This window comes from Ictalurus furcatus, chromosome 2 (assembly GCF_023375685.1).
Source record: "Ictalurus furcatus strain D&B chromosome 2, Billie_1.0, whole genome shotgun sequence".
Taxonomy (NCBI): Eukaryota; Metazoa; Chordata; class Actinopteri; order Siluriformes; family Ictaluridae; genus Ictalurus; species Ictalurus furcatus.
The window spans coordinates 36,860,362-36,880,677 of record NC_071256.1 but is presented as its reverse complement, the minus strand read 5'-3'; the positions used below and the strand labels follow the sequence as shown (position 1 = coordinate 36,880,677).

The 20,316-nt window shown below is 41.3% G+C and overlaps 1 protein-coding gene and 2 non-coding genes across 4 annotated transcripts; all 3 read left to right on the top strand.

Annotated features, from left to right (window-relative positions):
• Positions 1-1,035: 1,035 nt before the first annotated feature.
• LOC128603241 (toll-like receptor 5) lies at positions 1,036-9,341 on the top strand. 2 transcript variants are annotated; one of them, XM_053617555.1, is made up of 2 exons: positions 1,036-1,453; positions 3,894-9,341. In XM_053617555.1, exons 1-2 carry the CDS (start codon positions 1,263-1,265, stop codon positions 6,541-6,543), a joined length of 2,841 nt encoding a protein of 946 aa, XP_053473530.1. In that variant the 5' UTR covers positions 1,036-1,262; the 3' UTR covers positions 6,544-9,341. The 2 variants fall into 2 exon arrangements, with proteins under 2 accessions (XP_053473530.1, XP_053473538.1); XM_053617563.1 differs by lacking the exon at positions 1,036-1,453 and adding an exon at positions 2,353-2,519.
• A 2,478-nt stretch (positions 9,342-11,819) lies between these two features.
• On the top strand, positions 11,820-11,891 carry trnac-gca (transfer RNA cysteine (anticodon GCA)). Its single transcript has one exon. It is a non-coding gene; the product is annotated as a tRNA-Cys (tRNA).
• Positions 11,892-12,508: 617 nt separating this feature from the next.
• On the top strand, positions 12,509-12,580 carry trnac-gca (transfer RNA cysteine (anticodon GCA)). The gene has a single exon. It is a non-coding gene; the product is annotated as a tRNA-Cys (tRNA).
• The last annotated feature ends 7,736 nt before the right edge of the window (positions 12,581-20,316 follow it).

Below are 20,316 nucleotides of genomic sequence, written 5' to 3'. Positions count from 1 at the left end.
CAAATTACATCAATGTATGGTCTAGACAGCCAAGCAAGACGCGTTAGAACTACTGATTTGAGGTACAACAGATTAAGTAATGCTGAGAGCTTCTACACCATATTAGTGGAATTCCCCAATACTGAAAAAACTATACCGTTGCAATCAAAAACGATTCAAATCCCATTGCTAATCAGGTTTATTGTCGAAATTTACCGACTTTCAGCTGTTTGCAATGACCAAATCAAACAAAAGCAACTGAAATAGTTCAACACAACGAGTGCTTCAAGTGGTTTCCCCAAATTCAACTTCTAATGATATTTCTGGTCAGGGAGGCTGCTAAGAGGCCTACAGCAACATTAAAATAAATTGCAGTCATTTCTGGCAAGTACTGGTTGCTCCCTACATGTGACAATAATCTCCTGGGTTCTTCGTATCTCTGGGATATGGGGTACGGTGGCAAGACAAGAAAAATAAATTTAAAAAAGCCATCCAATCTCCCAAAAACATGTGGAATAAAGTCTAATAATCTGATGAGACCAAAGTTGAACTTTTTGGCCATTATACCAAAAGATATGTTTGGCACAAAAAAAACAAAAAACAAAAAAAACCCACAGCACATCACCAAAAGAACACCATTGCCACGGTGAAGCATGGTGGTGGCAGCATCATACTTTGGGGCTGCTTTTCTTCAGCTGGCTTTAATCAGGGCAGAGGGAATCATACATAGCTCCGAATACCAATCAATAACTGGTCCATAACTCACGCATTTCTAAAGAACACACAAACACCCAAACCCATCCATCCATCCATCCTCTACCGCTTAGTCCTTTTCAGGGTCACGGGGAAACCCAGAGCCTATCCCAGGGAGCATCGGGCACAAGGCGGGGTACACCCTGGACAGGGTGCCAATAACCCCCCCCAACCCCAACCCCCCAAACATAAACAACCCCAAAACATTTATTTATTTATTTATCGCTATTTCCCATTGGAAATGAACACAAGTGAAATTTTTGGTTGACAATTGACATGTAGTGGACACACACACACACACACACACACACACACACACACACCCCTTAGGTTGTACATTTTGTGATTGCACATTACTGTCCCTTTTTTCTGGACTTAAAAATAAACCCTCATATCCTGTTAGAAACAGCGGGGCGTTGCGTAACCCGTGTAAACATGAGCACGTGGAGAGCAAAGTGGGAAGCTCGAGAAGGAGGAGAAGAAGAAGAAGAAGGAGGACGAGAACATAACGATTTCGCCATTCCGAGCGGATGTGCATGTTTTCTGTGCTGAAACGCGCTCATTTCCGTCGGGCACGAGCTCGAACGGAAGTCCCAGGTTTACACTCCTACAGGTGCCCAACTGTTTACCGAAACCACCCGGGACCTTTCCTCCCCGCCTTACAGCGTCACTCCTGCAGGGACCGAGATTTAACACCGAGCTGGAGAGGAACACTGATTCGGTAAGACTCTAAACATCAGACCTGTGCTTGTTTACAGCCTGTTATTTCATTAGAAACACGTGACATAAAGTTTAACAGTTGGAAATAATAATAAAAAAAAGTTGTTTCATGTATTCACAGTGCGCATGCGCGATATCAGCGTGGACTTCATGTGCGCAACTACATGAGAGAAAAGTGCGCATATACACTGTATATTAGCAAAGGCTTGAAATTGGGCTTCAGGAGGTTATATCAGAAGGCTATACTTCATGAGTGACAACAATGTATGACCAATACCATTCGATTCATGTTTTGATCAGATATACTGATATTAAGAAGAACATTTTGTAAACCTGACATTTAAAAATAAATAAATAAATAAATAAATAAATAAATAAAAACATCCCTGCTGAGAAAAACCAAAAACAATTGAAACCAGCACAGAAAATTCGAATGGTTTCCACTACAAATACCATTACAAACCATCAGCTAACTATTAAAACCATAACATTAGCATTATTGGTTCTTAATGGTATACACTAGACGTCAAAAGAAGGCAATAAATCACCAGTAGAGACCCATAGGGACCATTAGATTTGGTTTCCATTATAACCATTTAAAACCATTACAAATCCTATGATGTCAGAAGGCTGTTTCGTTGTGAGATCCAGAGTTACAACTGTAGCCCTAAATCCTGAGTTTAGTTTCCGTATTTAATACATAGACCTTCACAAAAAGGTCTTCATTCGTACGTTATATATTAGATTACGTGAAACCCGCTAAGACGTTATTTGAAGTTCTCACTAGAGCGAGGGAAGTGACGTTCCCGGGTGGCACGGATACACGGTCTCCGGTTCCATCCTGAGCTTGCGTTACTGTCTCTGCTGAGTTTTGCTTGTTCTTCCGGTGTCTCGTAGGTTTCCTCCCAGCTCCCAAAAAATACACCAGTATGTGGATTGGGCACGATAAAAAAATCGCCCCTAAGTGGGAAAGTGTTGCTGCGCTGGATTGGACTGGCTTCCCATCAGCTATAAAGTGCTTTTTCTTCACACCAACATGATGCTGGATTCTCCATTCTGATCAGAAGGTGTTTGTTTTTATTTTCCATGACGGCAGCATTATGACAGTAGTATGTTAATGCACTTGTCCTTATACGTGATAGTTTCTATAGTAACAGCTCATTCCCAGGGGGATTGTATGGCAGGCGCTCTCCGTGCGATCTAGGTGTAATAAAGAGATTTTTACCAGACTTGCTTTATTTTTACACACACACTGGTCAGTTTCATAGGAGCACCTGGACACCTGCTCAGTTATGCAGTTATCCGATCAGCCAATCGTGTAGCAGCACACAACGCATAAAATCATGCAGATACAGGTCATGAGCTCCAGGTAATGTTCACATCAAACATCAGAATGGGAAAAAGTCTGATCTCTGTGACTTTAACTGTGGCATGGTTGTTGGTGCCAGATTGGCTGGTTTCGGAAACTGCTGATTAACATAGAATGGTGTGGTGGTGGTGGTGGTGGTGGTGGGGTGGACACCTGAACATCGCACCCATTTGTGGGCCTCCCCTCAAAATGTTGCCACAAAGTTGGAAGTACAAAATTGTCTGGAATGTCTTTTTTTTTTTTTGCTGTAGAATTACAATTTCCCTTCACTGGAACTAAGAGGCCCAAACCTGTTCCAGCATGATGACAATACCCCTGTACACAAAGTGAGCTCCATGAAGACATGGTTTGCCAAGGTTGGTGTGGAAGAACTCGAGTGTCCTGCACAGAGCCCTGAAATTCAACCCCACTGAACACCTTTGGGATGACCTGGAACTGGAGCCTCCTACAAAATATCAGTGTTAGTGACCTCACGAATGCTTTTGTGGCTGCATGAACAAATCCCTAGAGCCACGCTCCAAAATCTAGTGGAAAGGCTTCACATAAGAGTGGAGCGCATTATAACAGCAAAGGGTGACTACGGGGGGGCAAGTGGCTTAATGATGAGCACATTTGCCTTGCACCGCCGGGGTTGGGGTTTCGGATCCTGCCTCCGCCCTGCGTGTGCAGAATTTCCATGTTCTCCCTGTGCTTCAGGGGTTTCCTCCCGGTACTCCGGTTTCCATCCCCAGTTCAAAGACAGGCGTTGTCGGCTGATTGGTATCTCTAAATTCTTCGTAGTGTGTGTGCGATTGTGCCCTGTGATGGGTTTACACCCCATCCAGGGTGTCTCCCGCCTTGTGTCCCCCGCCCGAGTTACCTGGGATAGGCTCCAGGCTCCTCTCCAGATTTAGGGATACAGAAAATGGATGGATAGATAGAAAGGGGACTAAATCTAGAATGGGATGTTCAAGAAAATATGAGTAAGATGGTCACAAACTTCTGACCATATAATGTATATACCCACACAGTAAAATACTTGAAATTAATTAAAGTTATCCATGTTATTCTAATGACGTTTGTTTGTTTGCAGGTGTCTCGGCATGGCAAGCGGACCCAGTTTGATTTTGGCACTTCTTAATCTTTGCATCTGTTTTCTGCTGGCAGAATCTACTTCATGCTTCATTAAAGGTGATGAAGCCTATTGTGCCCTGAAAAACCTGTATAAGGTGCCAGTTTTGCCTCCCTATATAACTTACTTGGATCTAACCTTAAATTACATTAGTGAAATCCATGAGAAATCCTTCTATGGTTTGGAAGCGCTACAAATCCTACTGATCCAGCAACAGGAAAGACGACTTGTCTTGAGAAATAATGCCTTTAGTGGACTGTCCAATCTGGTACTACTTGATCTGGCATACAACAACGACCTACAAGTGGATCCAGGAGCATTTAATGGATTATTCAACCTTCGGGTACTCAATCTTACAGAGTGCAAGTTAAATGGCTCTATTCTTTCAGGAGACTACCTGAGACCTCTGGTGTCGCTGGAGCAGCTTTCACTATCTGGAAATAATATACTTAAAATCCGTCCCGCATCTTTCTTCGTCAACATGAGCAAACTGCATATCGTAGACATCTCTCGTAACTGGATTAACAGTTTTTGTGAAGAAGATTTGTTCCATTTCCAGGGGAAACACTTCACTCTCCTCAAACTGCACGATATCAAAATGACTGACATGACTCCGTATTGGTCTGGATGGAATAAATGTGGAAACCCGTTCAAGAACATGTCTATGACGCTGCTTGATTTGTCTCAAAACAGCTTCAGCGTTGACGTCGCAGTGCTGTTCTTCAAAGCAATCAGAGGAACCAAAATTCACACTCTGATCCTTAATCACAGCGGCAGCATGGGAAAGGGAGTTTGGTACAACAACCTGAAAGACCCAGACCAGAACACATTTATGGACCTGTCCGAGAGTGGCATTAAGGCTCTGGATTTGTACAGAGATGGAATTTTCGCTCTTAAAAATTCGGTTTTCCATCATATGCCAGATCTGGAGGAAATCTCATTAGCTGCTAATTTAATCAACCAAATTGAAAGAGATGCTTTTTATGGACTGGACAATTTAAGAATGCTCATACTGTCTCATAACCTTTTGGATAAAATTGATTCTGGAACATTTGAGAATTTACGAAGTCTTGAGACACTGGATTTATCTAATAATAACATAAGAATACTTGGGTCTGAGTCATTTCAAGGACTGCCCAATCTAGCTCACCTATTTCTGTCTGAAAATTCATTACAATCCCTGCATACACTGGCGAATCTTCCCAAACTTACAGTAATTTACTTAGAGAGTAACAAAATCACATCCCTGCATGGTCTTCCAAGCCAAGCAAGAAACACCACAACAATTGATTTGCGGAACAACAGATTAAATAATGCTTCAAACTTCTACACCATATTAGTGGAATTCCCCAATATTGAAATGATTTTTCTTGGAGGCAACGTGTTTTCATGGTGTGTTCTTAATGCTAACTATTCTGTTTCACCTTCAAACAAGGTACAATTTCTCGACCTTCAAGGTACCGGCTTGCAGAACCTCTGGTTACAAGGACGGTGTCTCGACATGTTTGACCACCTTCACCAGCTGCAGACGCTTCTTCTTCGAAATAACTTCATGCAGTCACTTCCAGAAAACATTTTCAAGGGACTCACCTCTTTGTATCATTTAGATTTATCCTTCAACTCTCTAACCTATATACCTAATGGCATATTTCCTAAAAGTCTGGGGATGCTCAAACTTGCTTACAATCATCTCGGTTCTGTAGATCCACAAGCCTTCAGCACGCTGACATTCATCAGTCTGCATGGGAACCACTTTCTCTGTGCTTGCGGTCTGAGAGACTTACAGACATGGTTAAATCAGACAGATGTGCAGCTGTCTTACCCTGCTGAGGAACTGATGTGTGAGTTTCCCGAAGCGCTAAGAGGGAAGCCTCTCCTGCATGCTAAACTATGTGAGGACGAAGAGGACGAGAAGAGCATCGAGGAGCTGAAGCTCACACTTTTCATCTGCTGCACCGTACTTACTATACTGACCACAACAGGGGCTATCGTATTTGTCCGGCTGCGTGGCTACTGCTTCAAGCTTTACAGAAAGGTGTTTGTTAGATTCGTGGAGGGAAGCTCGAAATTGCCCGATAAGGATGACTTCATGTACGACGTCTACTTATGCTTCAGTTCCAAAGACATGAAATGGGTGACAAAGGCACTGTTGAAAAAGCTAGACACACAGTTCTCTGATCAAAACGACTTACGTTGCTGCTTTGAGGCACGGGACTTCATACCAGGAGCCGATCATCTATCTAACATGCGCAACGCAATCTGGAAGAGTAAGAAAACGTTATGCGTCTTGTCCAGAGAGTTCCTTAAGGATGGCTGGTGCTTGGAGGCCTTCAATCTGGCCCAGACCAAGATGGAGAAAGAGGTCCGGGATGTCTTACTGGTGCTTCTAGTGGACAACATACCACATTACAGGTTGATAAAATACGAACCGGTCAGAACCTACATCCAGACCAGGAGGTACCTCTGCTGGCCAGAGGATAGCCAGGACTTGGAGTGGTTTTACAACCATCTTAAGCAAAGTATATTAAAAGACACCAAAATCAAGCAAGTGAAAAAAGACGTTGAAACAAACCACAACGTGACAAACTGTGAAGCAGTAACTGCTTTTTAATCCATGGATATATCAGTGGAAAGATATACCAAAAACATGGTAACACATAACGTCGTGAATGTATTAGTTACTAGATGAATGTACCTATAAAACAGGCAGATTAATGTGTACTGAAGATACAGTATATCACTTAGATAAGAATCAAAACATGGGGGTTTTTTATTTGGGGTGTGATGTAACAATAATAATCATTTTTTATTTACCGACTTACCGTTGAAACTCTTAAGTGGATAGTGTTTTATTCCTCTTATACCACAGCAATTTGCCGGTGCTTTTTAAAAAAAAAAAAAAATCCACATACAATTACGGTTAATTTTGCGGAACATCCTGTTTATCACCTCCATCGCCAGCCCCTCTTTTTTCCTCTAAGTTAATAAGACGAATAAATAAATAAATAAACCGCAGCTTATCACGCTGAAAAATCACAAAGTGTCGAGACACAAAGATGTCCGAAAACCTGAAACTTTACCTCTCAATGTTCTGACACTGGAGACTCCTTCCATAAATATTAAATACAAGACCCTGTGTAAGATGTTACTATATACACTATAAAGTGTTAGAAAGAGTGCGTTAATATAAACCTGTGATTTGCAGATGCATTACTGTCAGGACCGCTGGCCGTTGTGAAAACAACAGTAGAAACGAATCAATACTTTCTTATCAGTTTAGAGAAGTCAAAAGCACTGTGGTGTACCAAATGTTTAACTACAGTCTAGTGAAACATCTACAAATTTGGACATTTTTGTACTTACCCCAAGTGTAGTTCTTTTGTGTTATCCAACCTTTATGTACTGTTCAACCGCACAGCTTCAGGGTATCTATGTTAAGAAATAATGGGCTTTTTTTTGCAGCATTGTGGGACAATTTTGGCCCATTCCTTTCGGCAAATTTTCTTCAATTCCCCACAGTTACGAGAGTCTGCCTGATGGACTTGCAATTTTCAAATCCTCCACAAATATTCAACGGCATTTAAGTCAGTAGATTGGCTAAGTCATCCAAGCAACATAACCTTCTTTATTAGAAACCATTTTTAAGTTACGTTGGCTGTATATTTGGGGTCGTTGTCCTGGTGAAATACCCATCTTCTCACCAGATTCAGTTCACTGGCCTCCATTCGTGTCTCCTTCAATGATGTATAATGCCCAAGTACCGAAACAGACCCATATCATGATTCTCCCACCTCCGTATTTCACCGTAGGTATGGTATTCTTGGATTCCTAAGTACAACCCTTCTTTTCTCTAAACATGATGTACCGAAGTATTACCAAAGAGATGTATTGAAGTGCTTTAGTAAAAACGCCAAATTGTGTGGAATAAGTGTATACACACATCATGACACAGGTGCAGAATCGGTATAAGCAAAAGTATAAAAAAAAAGTATCAAATGTGAATGTACACTTAAGGGTCCAATTGTGTTTTTGTGATTGCGCAACTTTACTTTCCCTGGTAATTACAGGCATAAAAGTTGTACACTTGACGTTACCAACCTGTAGCAAGCCTCCGAAAGTGCACTTCAAAACTTTTATCGAGTTGAAGCTCTGTGTGAAACGTCTCCTTTTAACCTACTGTAAAAGCACTGTTGTTTTAAAGGCATTCATAGCAACCATTGATGATTCCTTACTGTTTTTTACATATACAATGAAAATGCTGTGTTAACAGAGTGTGTTATAAATATATTCTTCAATTCAATTCAGTTTGATTTGTGTAGCGCTTTTAACAACGGATATCGTCTCGAAGCAGCTTTACGTAAACATATAAACACAGGATGGAGATTTTAAGTGTGTGAGTTTATCCGTATCGAGCGAGACGGTGGTGACGGTGGTGAGGAAACACCATCTGAGATGATATGAGGACGAAACCTTGAGAAGAACCGGACTCAGACGGGAACCCGTCCTCATCTGGGGAACGACGGATAGTGTGAGAGTAAAAGAAAGTTCATTATGGGTTTTATATGAAGTCTGTTCGTTGAACTAGTCCACTGTTCACTAAAGGAGACTTGAGTGTAAAACCGCATGTGGTGATTGCAGTCCCAAGGCCATCGCTGCAACCACAGCGAGAACGTCCATGTGGAATTGAGGTCCGAAACCATCTCCATGGTACTTCATCAATGAGTTACATGTGTTTTTAACTTCTTTTCCAAAAGTTACAAATAATCTTAAGCATCATAGTCGGATAAGTAAAGCGACACGTTTACCAACATTTAAATGTACACGATAAGACCTTACCCAAAATGTAGTGGATCAGATATGTTTTGTGTCCATAGTTTGAAGCAACCTGGCTAACGTAGCTAATACATAAGAGGAACGTGTAGTCTTTAGTGTTGCATTGTGGCAACTTAGTCAGCTTTACGATGGTATTCGGTGTCTCAAACGGATTTGCTAATGTGTTTTCTGACACCGTGTTCTCTATAAACGTGGACGGCAGGATGTTGCAGAGCTGCAAGCAGTTTTATGTACATCTGGAAGCCAAAGCACTTTCTGGTTCAGCACGTAGTTTGATGTCACTCAGCCTAAAGTCGGAAGTGCTTCAGATGATAATACTAGTTCCATAATAAACAATGCCCTCTGAGGTGAACGTTTAATGATTTACACACGAACGATGCAAAGCTGGAGGTTTTACTCGTTAACTACAATCCCTTTCATAACGGAAGGGATTGTAGAAAGAAGGAAGTTCTTGCAAGGTATTCGGTATGGCTTCCGAAGCTCTAGTGTTGCAATGCTTGTGTTGCAACAGCAGGCCAGTCTAAGAAAATCTGTCCTGACACAAGAACACCCATGTAATCACACGTACACGATTAGGAACGTATTCCTGTGTTTATTTACAGTGGCAAGAAAAAAAAAGTATGTGAACCTTTTGGAATTTCATGGTTTTCTGCATAAATTTGGCATAGGATGTGATCTGATCATCTAAGTCAAGGGTATTGACAAGTATAATGTGTCTAAAATAAAAACACAATAAATTCTGATCCTTCGTGTCTTTATCGAACACACTCATTCAACATTCAAAATGGCAGTGGAAAAAGTAAGTGAACGATTAGAATTAATAACTGGTTGACCCCACCTTGGCAGCAATAGTCTCAACCAGGCGCTTCCTGTAGCTGTGGATCAGACCTGCACATCGTTCAGGAGGAATTTTAGCCCGTTCTTCCTGGCAGAACTGCTTTAGCTCGGTCATATTCTTGGGACGTCTCACGTGTACGGCTCTCTTCAAGTCATTCCATAGCATCTCTATTGGGTTGAGGTCTGGGATCTGACTCGGCCACTCCAAAAGGCGGATTTTGTTTTTCTGAAGCCATTCTGTTGTGGACTTGCTCCGGTGTTTCGGGTCGTTGTCCTGTTGCATCACCCAACGTCTACACAGGTCCAGCTGACGTACAGACATTCTCACATTATAATGAAGAATTGTCTGATATTCTTGGGAATTCATCTTCGGCTCAATGACTGCAAGCTGGCCAGGCCCTGATGCAGCAAAGCAGGCCCAAATCATGATGTTTCCTCCACCATACTTCACGGTTGGGATGATGTTTTCATGATGACATGCCGTGCCCTTTCTACACCAGATGATGTAGTGCTGTGTGGTTTTACCAAATAGTTCAATCTTAGTTTCATCAGTCCACAAAACATTTTGCAAATACTGCTGTGGAGTGTCAACATGCTCTTTTGCAAACTTCAGACGTGCAGCAATGTTCTTTTTAGTAAGCAGTGGCTTCCTTCGTGGTGTCCTGCCGTAGATACCCAGCTCGTTCAATGTTTTACGTACTGTAGACTCATGAACAGAGATGTTAGACAGTTCCAATGATGCCTTCAAATCTTCGGCTGTCATTCGGGGTTGTTTCTTTACCTCATTGACGAGTCTTCGTTGTGCTCTTGGTGTCATTTTGACTGGGCGCCCACTTCTCTAGAGTAGCAACAGTCCCATTTGTAGAATGTCTGCCCAACTGTTTCTAAAGGCTTTGAAATCACTTTGTAACCCTTGCCAGCTTTACGTAAATCAACGATTCTTGCTCATAGATCCTCTGAAAGCCCTTTTTGGCGAGGCATGGCTCACATAAGCGTGAACTCCAAACGTTTGAGGGGTTTTTATCAGTCAAAGTAGCTGTAGTCCACACCTCCAAACTCATTTTCTTAACGAGACTCCAGGTGTGCTAAAACCTGACTCCAATTAGCTTTTTCAAGGTCATTAACTCAAGGGTTCACATACTTTTTCCACAAGCACTATGAGGGTTTTTTTTTTTTTTTTTGGTTGTTCTCAATAAAGACATGAAAGATCAGAATTTATTTCGTGTTATTATTTTAGACACATTATATTTGTCAATACCCTTGACTAAGATGAAGATCAGATCACATTTTATGACAAATTTATGTAGAAAACCATGAAACTGTATTTACTAGCCAGCTAAACTCTCATTATGCTATTCTAAACATCATTCTAGCTACTCTGAAACCAAGCGTTCCAACTGGATGAATAGCTACCGTTAACTAGCAGCGCAGTACTCTGTAATATTGGCAAGACAGATAGGACACGATAGCTAACAGATTAGCCAAGCTTTCTGATCCACCAAGTGTCAACGAGGTAGAAAATGCATCCAGTGAATCTCAAACGTAAGCAGTAACAGCTTTGAAAAGAGGTTCCCAAACGTGGGGTTGCTCGAATTTCACATGGGATTGTCACAAAAATTCAGTGTCTTCTTTTGCATAAATTTTTACATATGAACACTGCTCTAATTATAAGCAGTGTTATTTTAAAATACCACTTGGAGACTGCATTCAAACAAACCAAATTTAAATGAAGCGGCTCCATGTTAGTTTAATCTTTTTCGAGACCTTGACACTCCGCACCAGTGTAGATGTGTCAATAAAAACAGACAAATTTCTCTGTCCATCTATCTCTGCTAGGTCCTCGACCGGACTACATTTTTCCAATCATCAGCTGTCCACTTTTGGTGAGCCTGTGCCCACTGCAGACTCAGATTCATGTTCTTGACTGACAACCCGTCGTGGTCTTCTGGTATTGTAGCCCACCTGGGATTTAATTGTGTTACAATGCTGTCCAGTTAGAAATGCATGGAATATCATTTGTCTGACTGGTCTGATTGAAGTATCCCTAACTGCTTTACGGTTTACAACGTAAGCCCAGTGGAGATCACCAAAGCACTATGAAGGATATAATATGCAGATAATACCATAGCAGAATGGTACCATGGAAGTTTTTCCTCCAACAGCGTTTGCTTTGAAATGAATAGCATTAGCTTATGTCAAAAGAGCATTGTTTGTCATGGGGGTATAGCTCAGTGGTAGAGCATTTGACTGCAGATCAAGAGGTCCCCGGTTCAAATCCGGGTGCCCCCTGTGTAGCTTGCTTCAGCATACCTTAAGGTGCTTTATGCTTCACACCAGTAATACACTCGCAAGAGTTTGGAAACATTCCTTTGAGATTGTTTTAGTTCATATTTATCCAGAAACGTAGATAATTCTAAAGGGTTCGCAAACTTTTACGCACCACTGTAAACTCTAGAGACTGTTATGTGTGAAAATCCCAGGAGTTATAGAAATACTCAAAACAGCCCATCCGGCACTAACAATCATGCCACGGTCAAATTAACAGAGATCACATTTTTTCCCATTCTGATGGTCGGTGTGAAACTACAAAAGCTGCTGACCCGTGTCTACTTGAGTTTTCTGCATTGCACTGCTGCCTCACAGTTGGCTGATTAGAACACGGCATGAATGTTTAGGTGTACCCTTTCCCCAAATCCGTGCACCCCTGTCTGACTGGTCTGATTGAGGTATCCTTAACTGCTTTACAGTTTACAACGTAAGCCTAATGGAGATCACCAAAGCACTATAAAGGATATTATATGCGGATGACACCATAGCAGAATGGTACCATGGACGTTTTTTTCTCCATCAGTGCTTGCTTTGAAATGAATAGCACTAGCTTATGGTAAAGGAGTATGCTTTACTATGGGGGTATAGCTCAGTGGTAGAGCATTTGACTGCAGATCAAGAGGTCCCCGGTTCAAATCCGGGTGCCCCCTGTCTAACTCACCTCACGTTACCTTTAAGTGATTTACACTTCACACCACTAATCTTCTTCTGGAACCTTGACACGAAAAGAAAACGGGCCGACAAGATTTCGGAAACATTCCTTTGACATTGTGGTCAATGTCGACATGACTACAAGAAGGTCCGTGTTAATTTGATCTATTTCTCTACCCCAACACTGCACTAGTATAATCCTGTCTTCATGACACTAGGTGCAAATGTATGTAACATTAATTAATTTGCTCTTTTAGTCTATACACATAAAATAGTTTTGAAACATGCCCAGCTTCCCAAACTTGCTCAGCTGTTCTCTTTCAATGTAGCTGACCACTTTAAAACTCGGGGACGTCCATGCCAATGTCTTATGGTTATTCACAGCCCTTACATAATTCATCGTTACACACTGAATGTCCTCTCGTTATCTCTGGAGAGCCGTAAATCAGAGCAAACCCACTGCCTCCACGGCCATCTGGTCTTATTTCCTACTATATCATTGAGTGCTTAATGTGTAATCAGGGTGGATCAGTGGACTCAAACATGTTCACTGATATGCAGCATGCATTTATAGCTCTTCGCCATAGAGCAGTTGGAGTGGGTAAACAAGGATTTTCAGAGGACATACAACACAATAAATCTCCATTCATGACACGGACTGATAAGGGAAGGATTCAGGGAAAATGCAAATAGACACACTTTACCCCCACTACCTCAAATGTCATCATTAAACCAATAACATGCTTGACTTTTGGATTCTTTTCTTCTTTTTTTTTTGCACAGGAGTTACTGCATCTAACAGGTAAGGGAGGCTTATTTAACCACCAGATGAGCATCTTCAACACTCATGCAATTCGGATTAAAAACAAACTCCAAATTAAAAAGGGCCAAATGGGCACAGAGAGGAAAATTGGCCATGTCCAGTCAGACAGGGATGCAGATGTGGCTATGCCACAGTGAAAATGTATTAACAAATGATATTCCATGTATTTCTGACTGGACATCGTTGTGACATAATTAAATCCTGTGCTTATCATTTTATAGCACTGCAGTTAAGGTGCCGTATTTCCATGATGCTATGATAAATAGACAATATCCTTTATCCTATTGATGCCTGATGGGCATATTAACGGCATGGAGTGGAAATCGCTTAAAAGTTCCAGGAGCAGGTCAGACAGGGGGATCATGGATTTGAACCAAGGACCTCTTGAGCTGCAGTCAAAAGCTCTACCACTGAGCTATAACCACACGGGAACTGAAATAATTGCCCAAGAAATCAGTGTGAGCATGCGAGGCATTTTGTTCCGATCATATTAAACATCTCAGACCCTCCAGGATTTATTCGATCGCATAATTAATGTAAAATCAAGCAGACGCCGCAATATTCGGACGAGCTTGCAACTTTTACTGCAAATTTTACGTAGATTTGGGCCAAGGCATGTCACGTGAAAAAAGAAAAAAAGACAAATACCACTTCAATGCTAGGTGCACACGTACATATAATCTAATACACATCTAAATGATGAATCATCTGATTAATACTGAAACAATGTGGGTTTTTTTTTTTTCTATTTTGTATTTATTCTATTTTTAAGTTAGGCCAAACCTGGGACATCGCTAGACCACCTGACCCCCTTTAGGGGTAAAAATTTTTTGCTGTGCCCCAATTTTCCTCATAAATCATTCTCAGATGAGGTACATTACAGTAGATACATCTGAAAATGGGCTTTCCTATTAATCGGACCTTCTAACTTACCTAATTTGAATTATTTAAAACACGAAGGCTGATTGTGAAAATATCCTACCGTACCCTGGTATCTACTCTCGTCCACGTCACCACGCTTTTGTTCTCCCTTGAGTTCAATCTCTGCTGCCATCTTAAGGGCTGTTCCAACAGTGAGACTGATGAGAAGAGCGTACAAAGAAGAAACTTTTGAAGTGTAAATCTTTAAAACTCTCTATATCTCGGCAAAACCTACCAAAAAAACAAACAAACAAACAAAAAAAAACGAAAACCTGAGCAGCATGTGGGAAACAACCTGGCCATGTCCCAAACAATGTACATCCATCCACATGTCACTTTTAGCGCAAGTAGCTTGGCACGGCAAGAAGCGGTGCACTATTAATACTTGGAGATTGTACAAGAATCACGAACAAGAGAAGTCTGGAACGACAGAAAAGGAGATGAGTCATGATAGCTTCAAAAGCTTCAACGTTCATGCTCATATTGACGTCAGTTCTGAATACAGCACCAACCAACCATGTAGCAAAAGAAACAAAAACAAATCATCCATCTTCTGTACCGCTTATCCTTTTCAGGGTCACAGAGAACCTGGAGCCTATCCCAGGGAGCATGGGGCAGAAGGCAGGGTACACCCTGGACAGGGTGCCAATCCATCACAGGACACAATCACATACACACTCATTCATACACTACGGACACGTCTTTGGACTGGGGGAGGAAACCAGAGTACCCAGAGAAAACCTGCAAACTCCACACACACAGGGCTACGGTGGGAATCCAACCCCCGACCCTGGAAGTGTGAGGCGAAAGTGCTAACCACTAAGCCATGTGCGAGAATCAAACCATGAATACTTCAATATAAAGCGTTAACTTTAAATGTAAAAGAAAAACGTACCACCCATTCGATTCAAGTGACCGATCAGACAGAAGAAGATCCGTAAAAACTCAGTTATAAAGAGAATAGTTTATATAGATATTGGGGACGTTATGATTTTAAACACCGTAATAACTTTATTGAAGAAAAAACAACAACACTAAACGCATGGCTATTAACTTTTAAAAACACAGAGCTCACACATCACTAGAATTAACTACAATTCTTAATATTTAAAAAAAAAAAAAATAAAACAATAATAATTAGACTTAAATTATGTCCGTGTGCCTCCATGGCCTGGTTTTCGTCCCACACTGAGAGCTCCATTGTGTTCTTGCAACAGCCTGCAGTCAAGTCTGGAGAAGCCAAGTGTGTTTTCAGACATTCTGGTGTGTGAACCGTGACCGTTCTGCAGAGCTTTAACAGACAATTGCGGTCCAAAGACCACAAGTTTGAAAATTTAGACTATCTGGAAATTTACCGCCATGATGTTCCATGTAGTCGTTTTCCCACAATTCATAAGAATTTGACATAAACAGACAACAAGTGATTACATGCTGTCTTATTATTGGACAAGGTGTAGTTGATGTGTGGTTTCCATTTTAAATTCCACCGGGAGACGTCCCTTGGTGTCGTTATGTTGAAAACACTTCAGGAATTTGAGGAGGTTTTCCATTGCTGGGACCAAGTGCTGGTTTTAGTTTATTGTTTCAGAGCGGGAACTTTTCTTCAGACCAGGGAGGACGGGGCACAGCTCATCATATTAAACATTGCTAATTGGTCAAATGCGATCTTTAAAAAGACGACAGACGAACCTATCTACCACTTATACAAACCTGTGCTTATAGCTAATGGGCATGTGATGTATCTGAGTTTTTGCGTCAGAACCAGTGAAAACTTCAAGAGCATGGATGTAGGGTGTTTTGGTGGGACTGCTGCTGCACTCTTGTCAAAGTCGTTCAGATCTTTACACTTGTTCGTTTTTCCTGCTTCACATCATCTTTGAGAACTGACTGTTCACTTGCTGTCTAATAAATATATCCCACCTTTTGACAGATTAATGAGACAATCAATGGTATTCACGTCACATGTCGGTGGTTTTAATGTTATGGCTGATCGGTGTATATGGATATAGATATTTTGAAAACATAGATTTGAACCCTCTTATTCTTAAAATACATCCACAAGAAAATGCAAAAACATTAAAAAAAAAAAAAATTTAAAAACAAAACAGGCCAGTAGGTGGCGATAGTATGTCATTAACGGTTATATCACACACATTAAAAATGGTAAATGGTAAATGGCGCACTTATATAGCACTTTTATCCAAAGCGCTTTACACTGTGTCTCATTCACCCATTCACACACACACTCATGGTAGCAGAGCTGCCATGCAAGGTGCTAACTTGCCATCGGGAGCAACTTGGGGTTCAGTGTCTCGCCCAAGGACACTTCGGCATGTGGAGTCATGTGGGCCGGGAATCGAACCACCAACCCTACGATTAGTGTACAACCCGCTCTACCACCTGAGCCTCAGCCACCCCATTTACATTACATTATAGCATTTGGCAGACGCTCTTATCCAGAGCAACTTACAATGATCTCACTTTATACAACTGAGCAGTTGAGGGTTAAGGGCCGTGCTCAAGGGCCCAACAGTGGCAGCTTGGCAGTACTGGGATCTGAACTCACAACCTTCTGATCAGAAGTCCAACCACTTCCCTCACCTCAAGAATGTGAAGAGAATTTTAAATGCAGAAATCCCACCAATCTTTGATTAGAAATTGTCCAAATAGCTGCTAGTTCACCCCAAATCCCAGGAGCTGTGCAGTGCGTATCACATTTGTTTTAATAATAAAACAAAGTGAAATTAATATCGTTATAAACACATTATCAGACAGGAAATTGCACAGTAACAACTTGGTCAGCAGCCATGATAAATGGAGTCCTAGTACATTCATAGAACACACAATCGGCACGCACACTGACAACGTTTCGAAAAACTTGCGTTTCTCCTGTCCACACAAAAAGAGTGAGAACTGAGTTTTAAAAGTTCTCCACTTTTGAGGGCATTTCTGAAACAAAGCTTCATTTTCTGTGACCCAAATACTCTCAAGTGGATGGGAGGCCAAAACGTAGAGAGAGAGAGAGAGAGAAAAAAAACCATTCACTTCTGATAAGAAACAAACTCCTTATTTATGCCGCTTCAACCCTGTGAACGTGACCTTCGACGTGAACTAGATTCCAGCATACTTTGTTATGAAACGGTTTACCATTTTACCCTTATCTACCGGTCCTATGGGGCTAAATATTTCAGGAATCTTTGTGAAAAGTCTGGCCAAACCCCAAACTTGATCTAGGTGAAGCTGTCACGAAGCCATCACAATCAAGCAGGAACGGTGTGTGTGGGTAGGGAGTGCGCATTCTGGTGTTTCTCTACTCTCTGTGAATGTGATTCTCTACACCAGGGGTTCCCAAACTTTTCCAGGGCAAGGCCCCCCAAATGCCATTAACATTTGACCGAGGCCCCCCTTTTGCAAGATGTCTTTAAAACACATTAAAAATACAGACTTCTGAATATATCCCCCTTTTTTACGGTGATGTTTTGTCTGTTTAGCAATTAGAAAGTCAGGTATAGCAAATGTGATTTTAATATGCATTGTTACAAATAACATGTTATAGTAATGCATATATATATATATAAATCATGTGTTTATTTATTTTTCACACCAAATTGTTGAAGCCCCCGGGCGCCCCCTGGCGGCCCCCACTTTGAAAACCACTGCTCTATGCAGCTGCATCACATGGAGCCTCTGAAGGCATTTTAAATTCATGCTTCAGGCTGTTGTTTTACTATTGCTATTTTACTCTATATTTTTCCATGGGAATTAAAAGGATTATATGCAAACATAGTTTCTTTAGTTAGTTAGTGGATGACGGTGAATATGCAACCCTTTGTCCCTTTTATTAAGTTTATTTTCCATTTCTTTTCGGAACTTATATCCTGGGAAGTGGTAGCTCAGTGGTTAAGATGTTGGACTACTAATCAGAAGGTCATGAGATTAAACCCCAGCACTGCCAAGCTGCCACTGCCACGGCCCCTGAGCAAAGCCCTTAACCCTCAACAGCTCAGCTCTATAAATGAGATGAACGTAAGTCGCTCTTGTTAAGGGCGTCTGCCAAATGCCGTTAATAATATCTTGGATGACATCTGTTAATGGAATGCTTTCATTACATTTGTGGTTATCTTTTGAAACATGCAGTTATGTGTCTTTGTTAGTGAAATGCCCCGGAGCGCCATTTCATTCACAACTCAAAGGCAGTTGTATTTTGTTTGCGTGCTTCCATATCAAAGCAGTTAATTCTGCTCGAGTATCATAGATATTGTTGATTGTATCAAACCTCAGCTTTTAAGGCCACTAGGCAAAAGCTGTAGAAAGGGATTAGTTTTCTTGTTGAATATGGGATTCAGTAGTTGAGTTTGTTTCTGATGTTTTGACAGCTATATCATCTTTGTCCTGATCCCTGGATGGTAGACATTTTAGGGCTCCTGATTTGGTTATGAAATAGGCAATCATTCAATCAGCAATCATTCTTCTCTGTGGCTCCACCGGACCCTCAGTTTACTGTAATTTGGCCCATTGGAATAATCCCAACCTTCCCACACTTTCCAACACTCCTGGATCGCTGAGTTGTCCTGTGCTTTTTGTCTGACCTGCTATTCCACAGTATTGACACTACATGCTTTTTTTGGTCTTTTGTTTTTGTCAGTGTGGTTGCTTTGAGACTTCTGAGTCTCAAACTTGAACTTGCTGTGATGAATTGGCTTCTGCAATGGACTGGCATCCCATCCAGGATGGTTCCCCGCCTCATGCCCACTGGCTGGTTTATAAAGCAGTGTATTCACCCACAGATGTTTCTTTGTAAGGTGTTTAAGACACAACAACTTTCCCTTCCTCAGGTTCGGCGTTTTCAAGTCACAACAAGCTTTAAAAAAAAAAAAAAAAAAAAAATGTTTGGTAATGATGAGTGCAAACAAATCACTGAGGTTTTTAGATGGATAGAAGTAGACAAAAGGAGAGAAAGATACATATGTGACACAAATCAAAGTCTGGCCATAATTTCGCTAAATGTGTCCAGACGTGCACTTCAAAGAGTGTACCCTTTTCTTTTTTTCTCCAGAAGATCGCTCCATTTCAGGCCATTGTGGGAAAATGTTGCATCTCTTTTATAAAAGCCCTCCAGGTCATCAAGCAGACTGAAACTCTGGTGATCTGATGCAAAACTGTAGAGTAAAATATAGTAAAAGACTTTGTGTGCTGGATGGTGGAGAACCATTAGCACTTATGTAGGGTTGATTACAGGCTATACTGTCTGAACAGCTGATCCTTTATCAGAGTTGGGGTGCTGTTTCTGGGTGGGACGTGTGCGTATAACTACCTGCTATTGAGAAGAAAGTATTCATAATACGACCACATTAAATAAAACTACTCATTTGGTTGCTAAGATAACAAGCCTTGAGCAAAACAAAACTTCTTTCATGACACCGTTGTGTCTCGTGAGACTTGCAGTCACTCGCAAATCTTCCAGATTTGATTGTGATGGTTATTACAGATTCATTTAGGAAGAATGTGCATGCTTACACAATACATCAATCACAAAAAATAATGATGTTTACATTTAGTTATTTTGTGCTTTAGCTTAAAATCCCAGTCTGACGGTTTTAGCTGATGTGGTAAGTGAATGGATTTTCTTCCTGGGTGTTTAAACTGAAAGTGCCACCTGACTCCCTATTCTCTATAGTGAAAAATGATGTAGCCCACTAATATAGGGATGAGTATGAGTTAAGTCTAGAGTCCTAAGCTGCAGAGTCTGTGATAAGTCTAGAGTCCCAAACTGTAGTTCCTTAGTTGAGTCCAGAACCCCAAGCTATAGACATTGAGTTGAGTCCAGAGTCCCAAGCTGTTGTGCCTGAGTTGAGTCTAGAGTCCCAAGCCACAGAATCTGTATTAAATCTAGACCGCAGTCAGAGAGTCTGAGTCGAGTCCAGAGTCCCAAGCTACATAACCTTAGCCACTGCCTGAGACTGAAGCAGTAGAGTCTGTGTCGATCCCGAA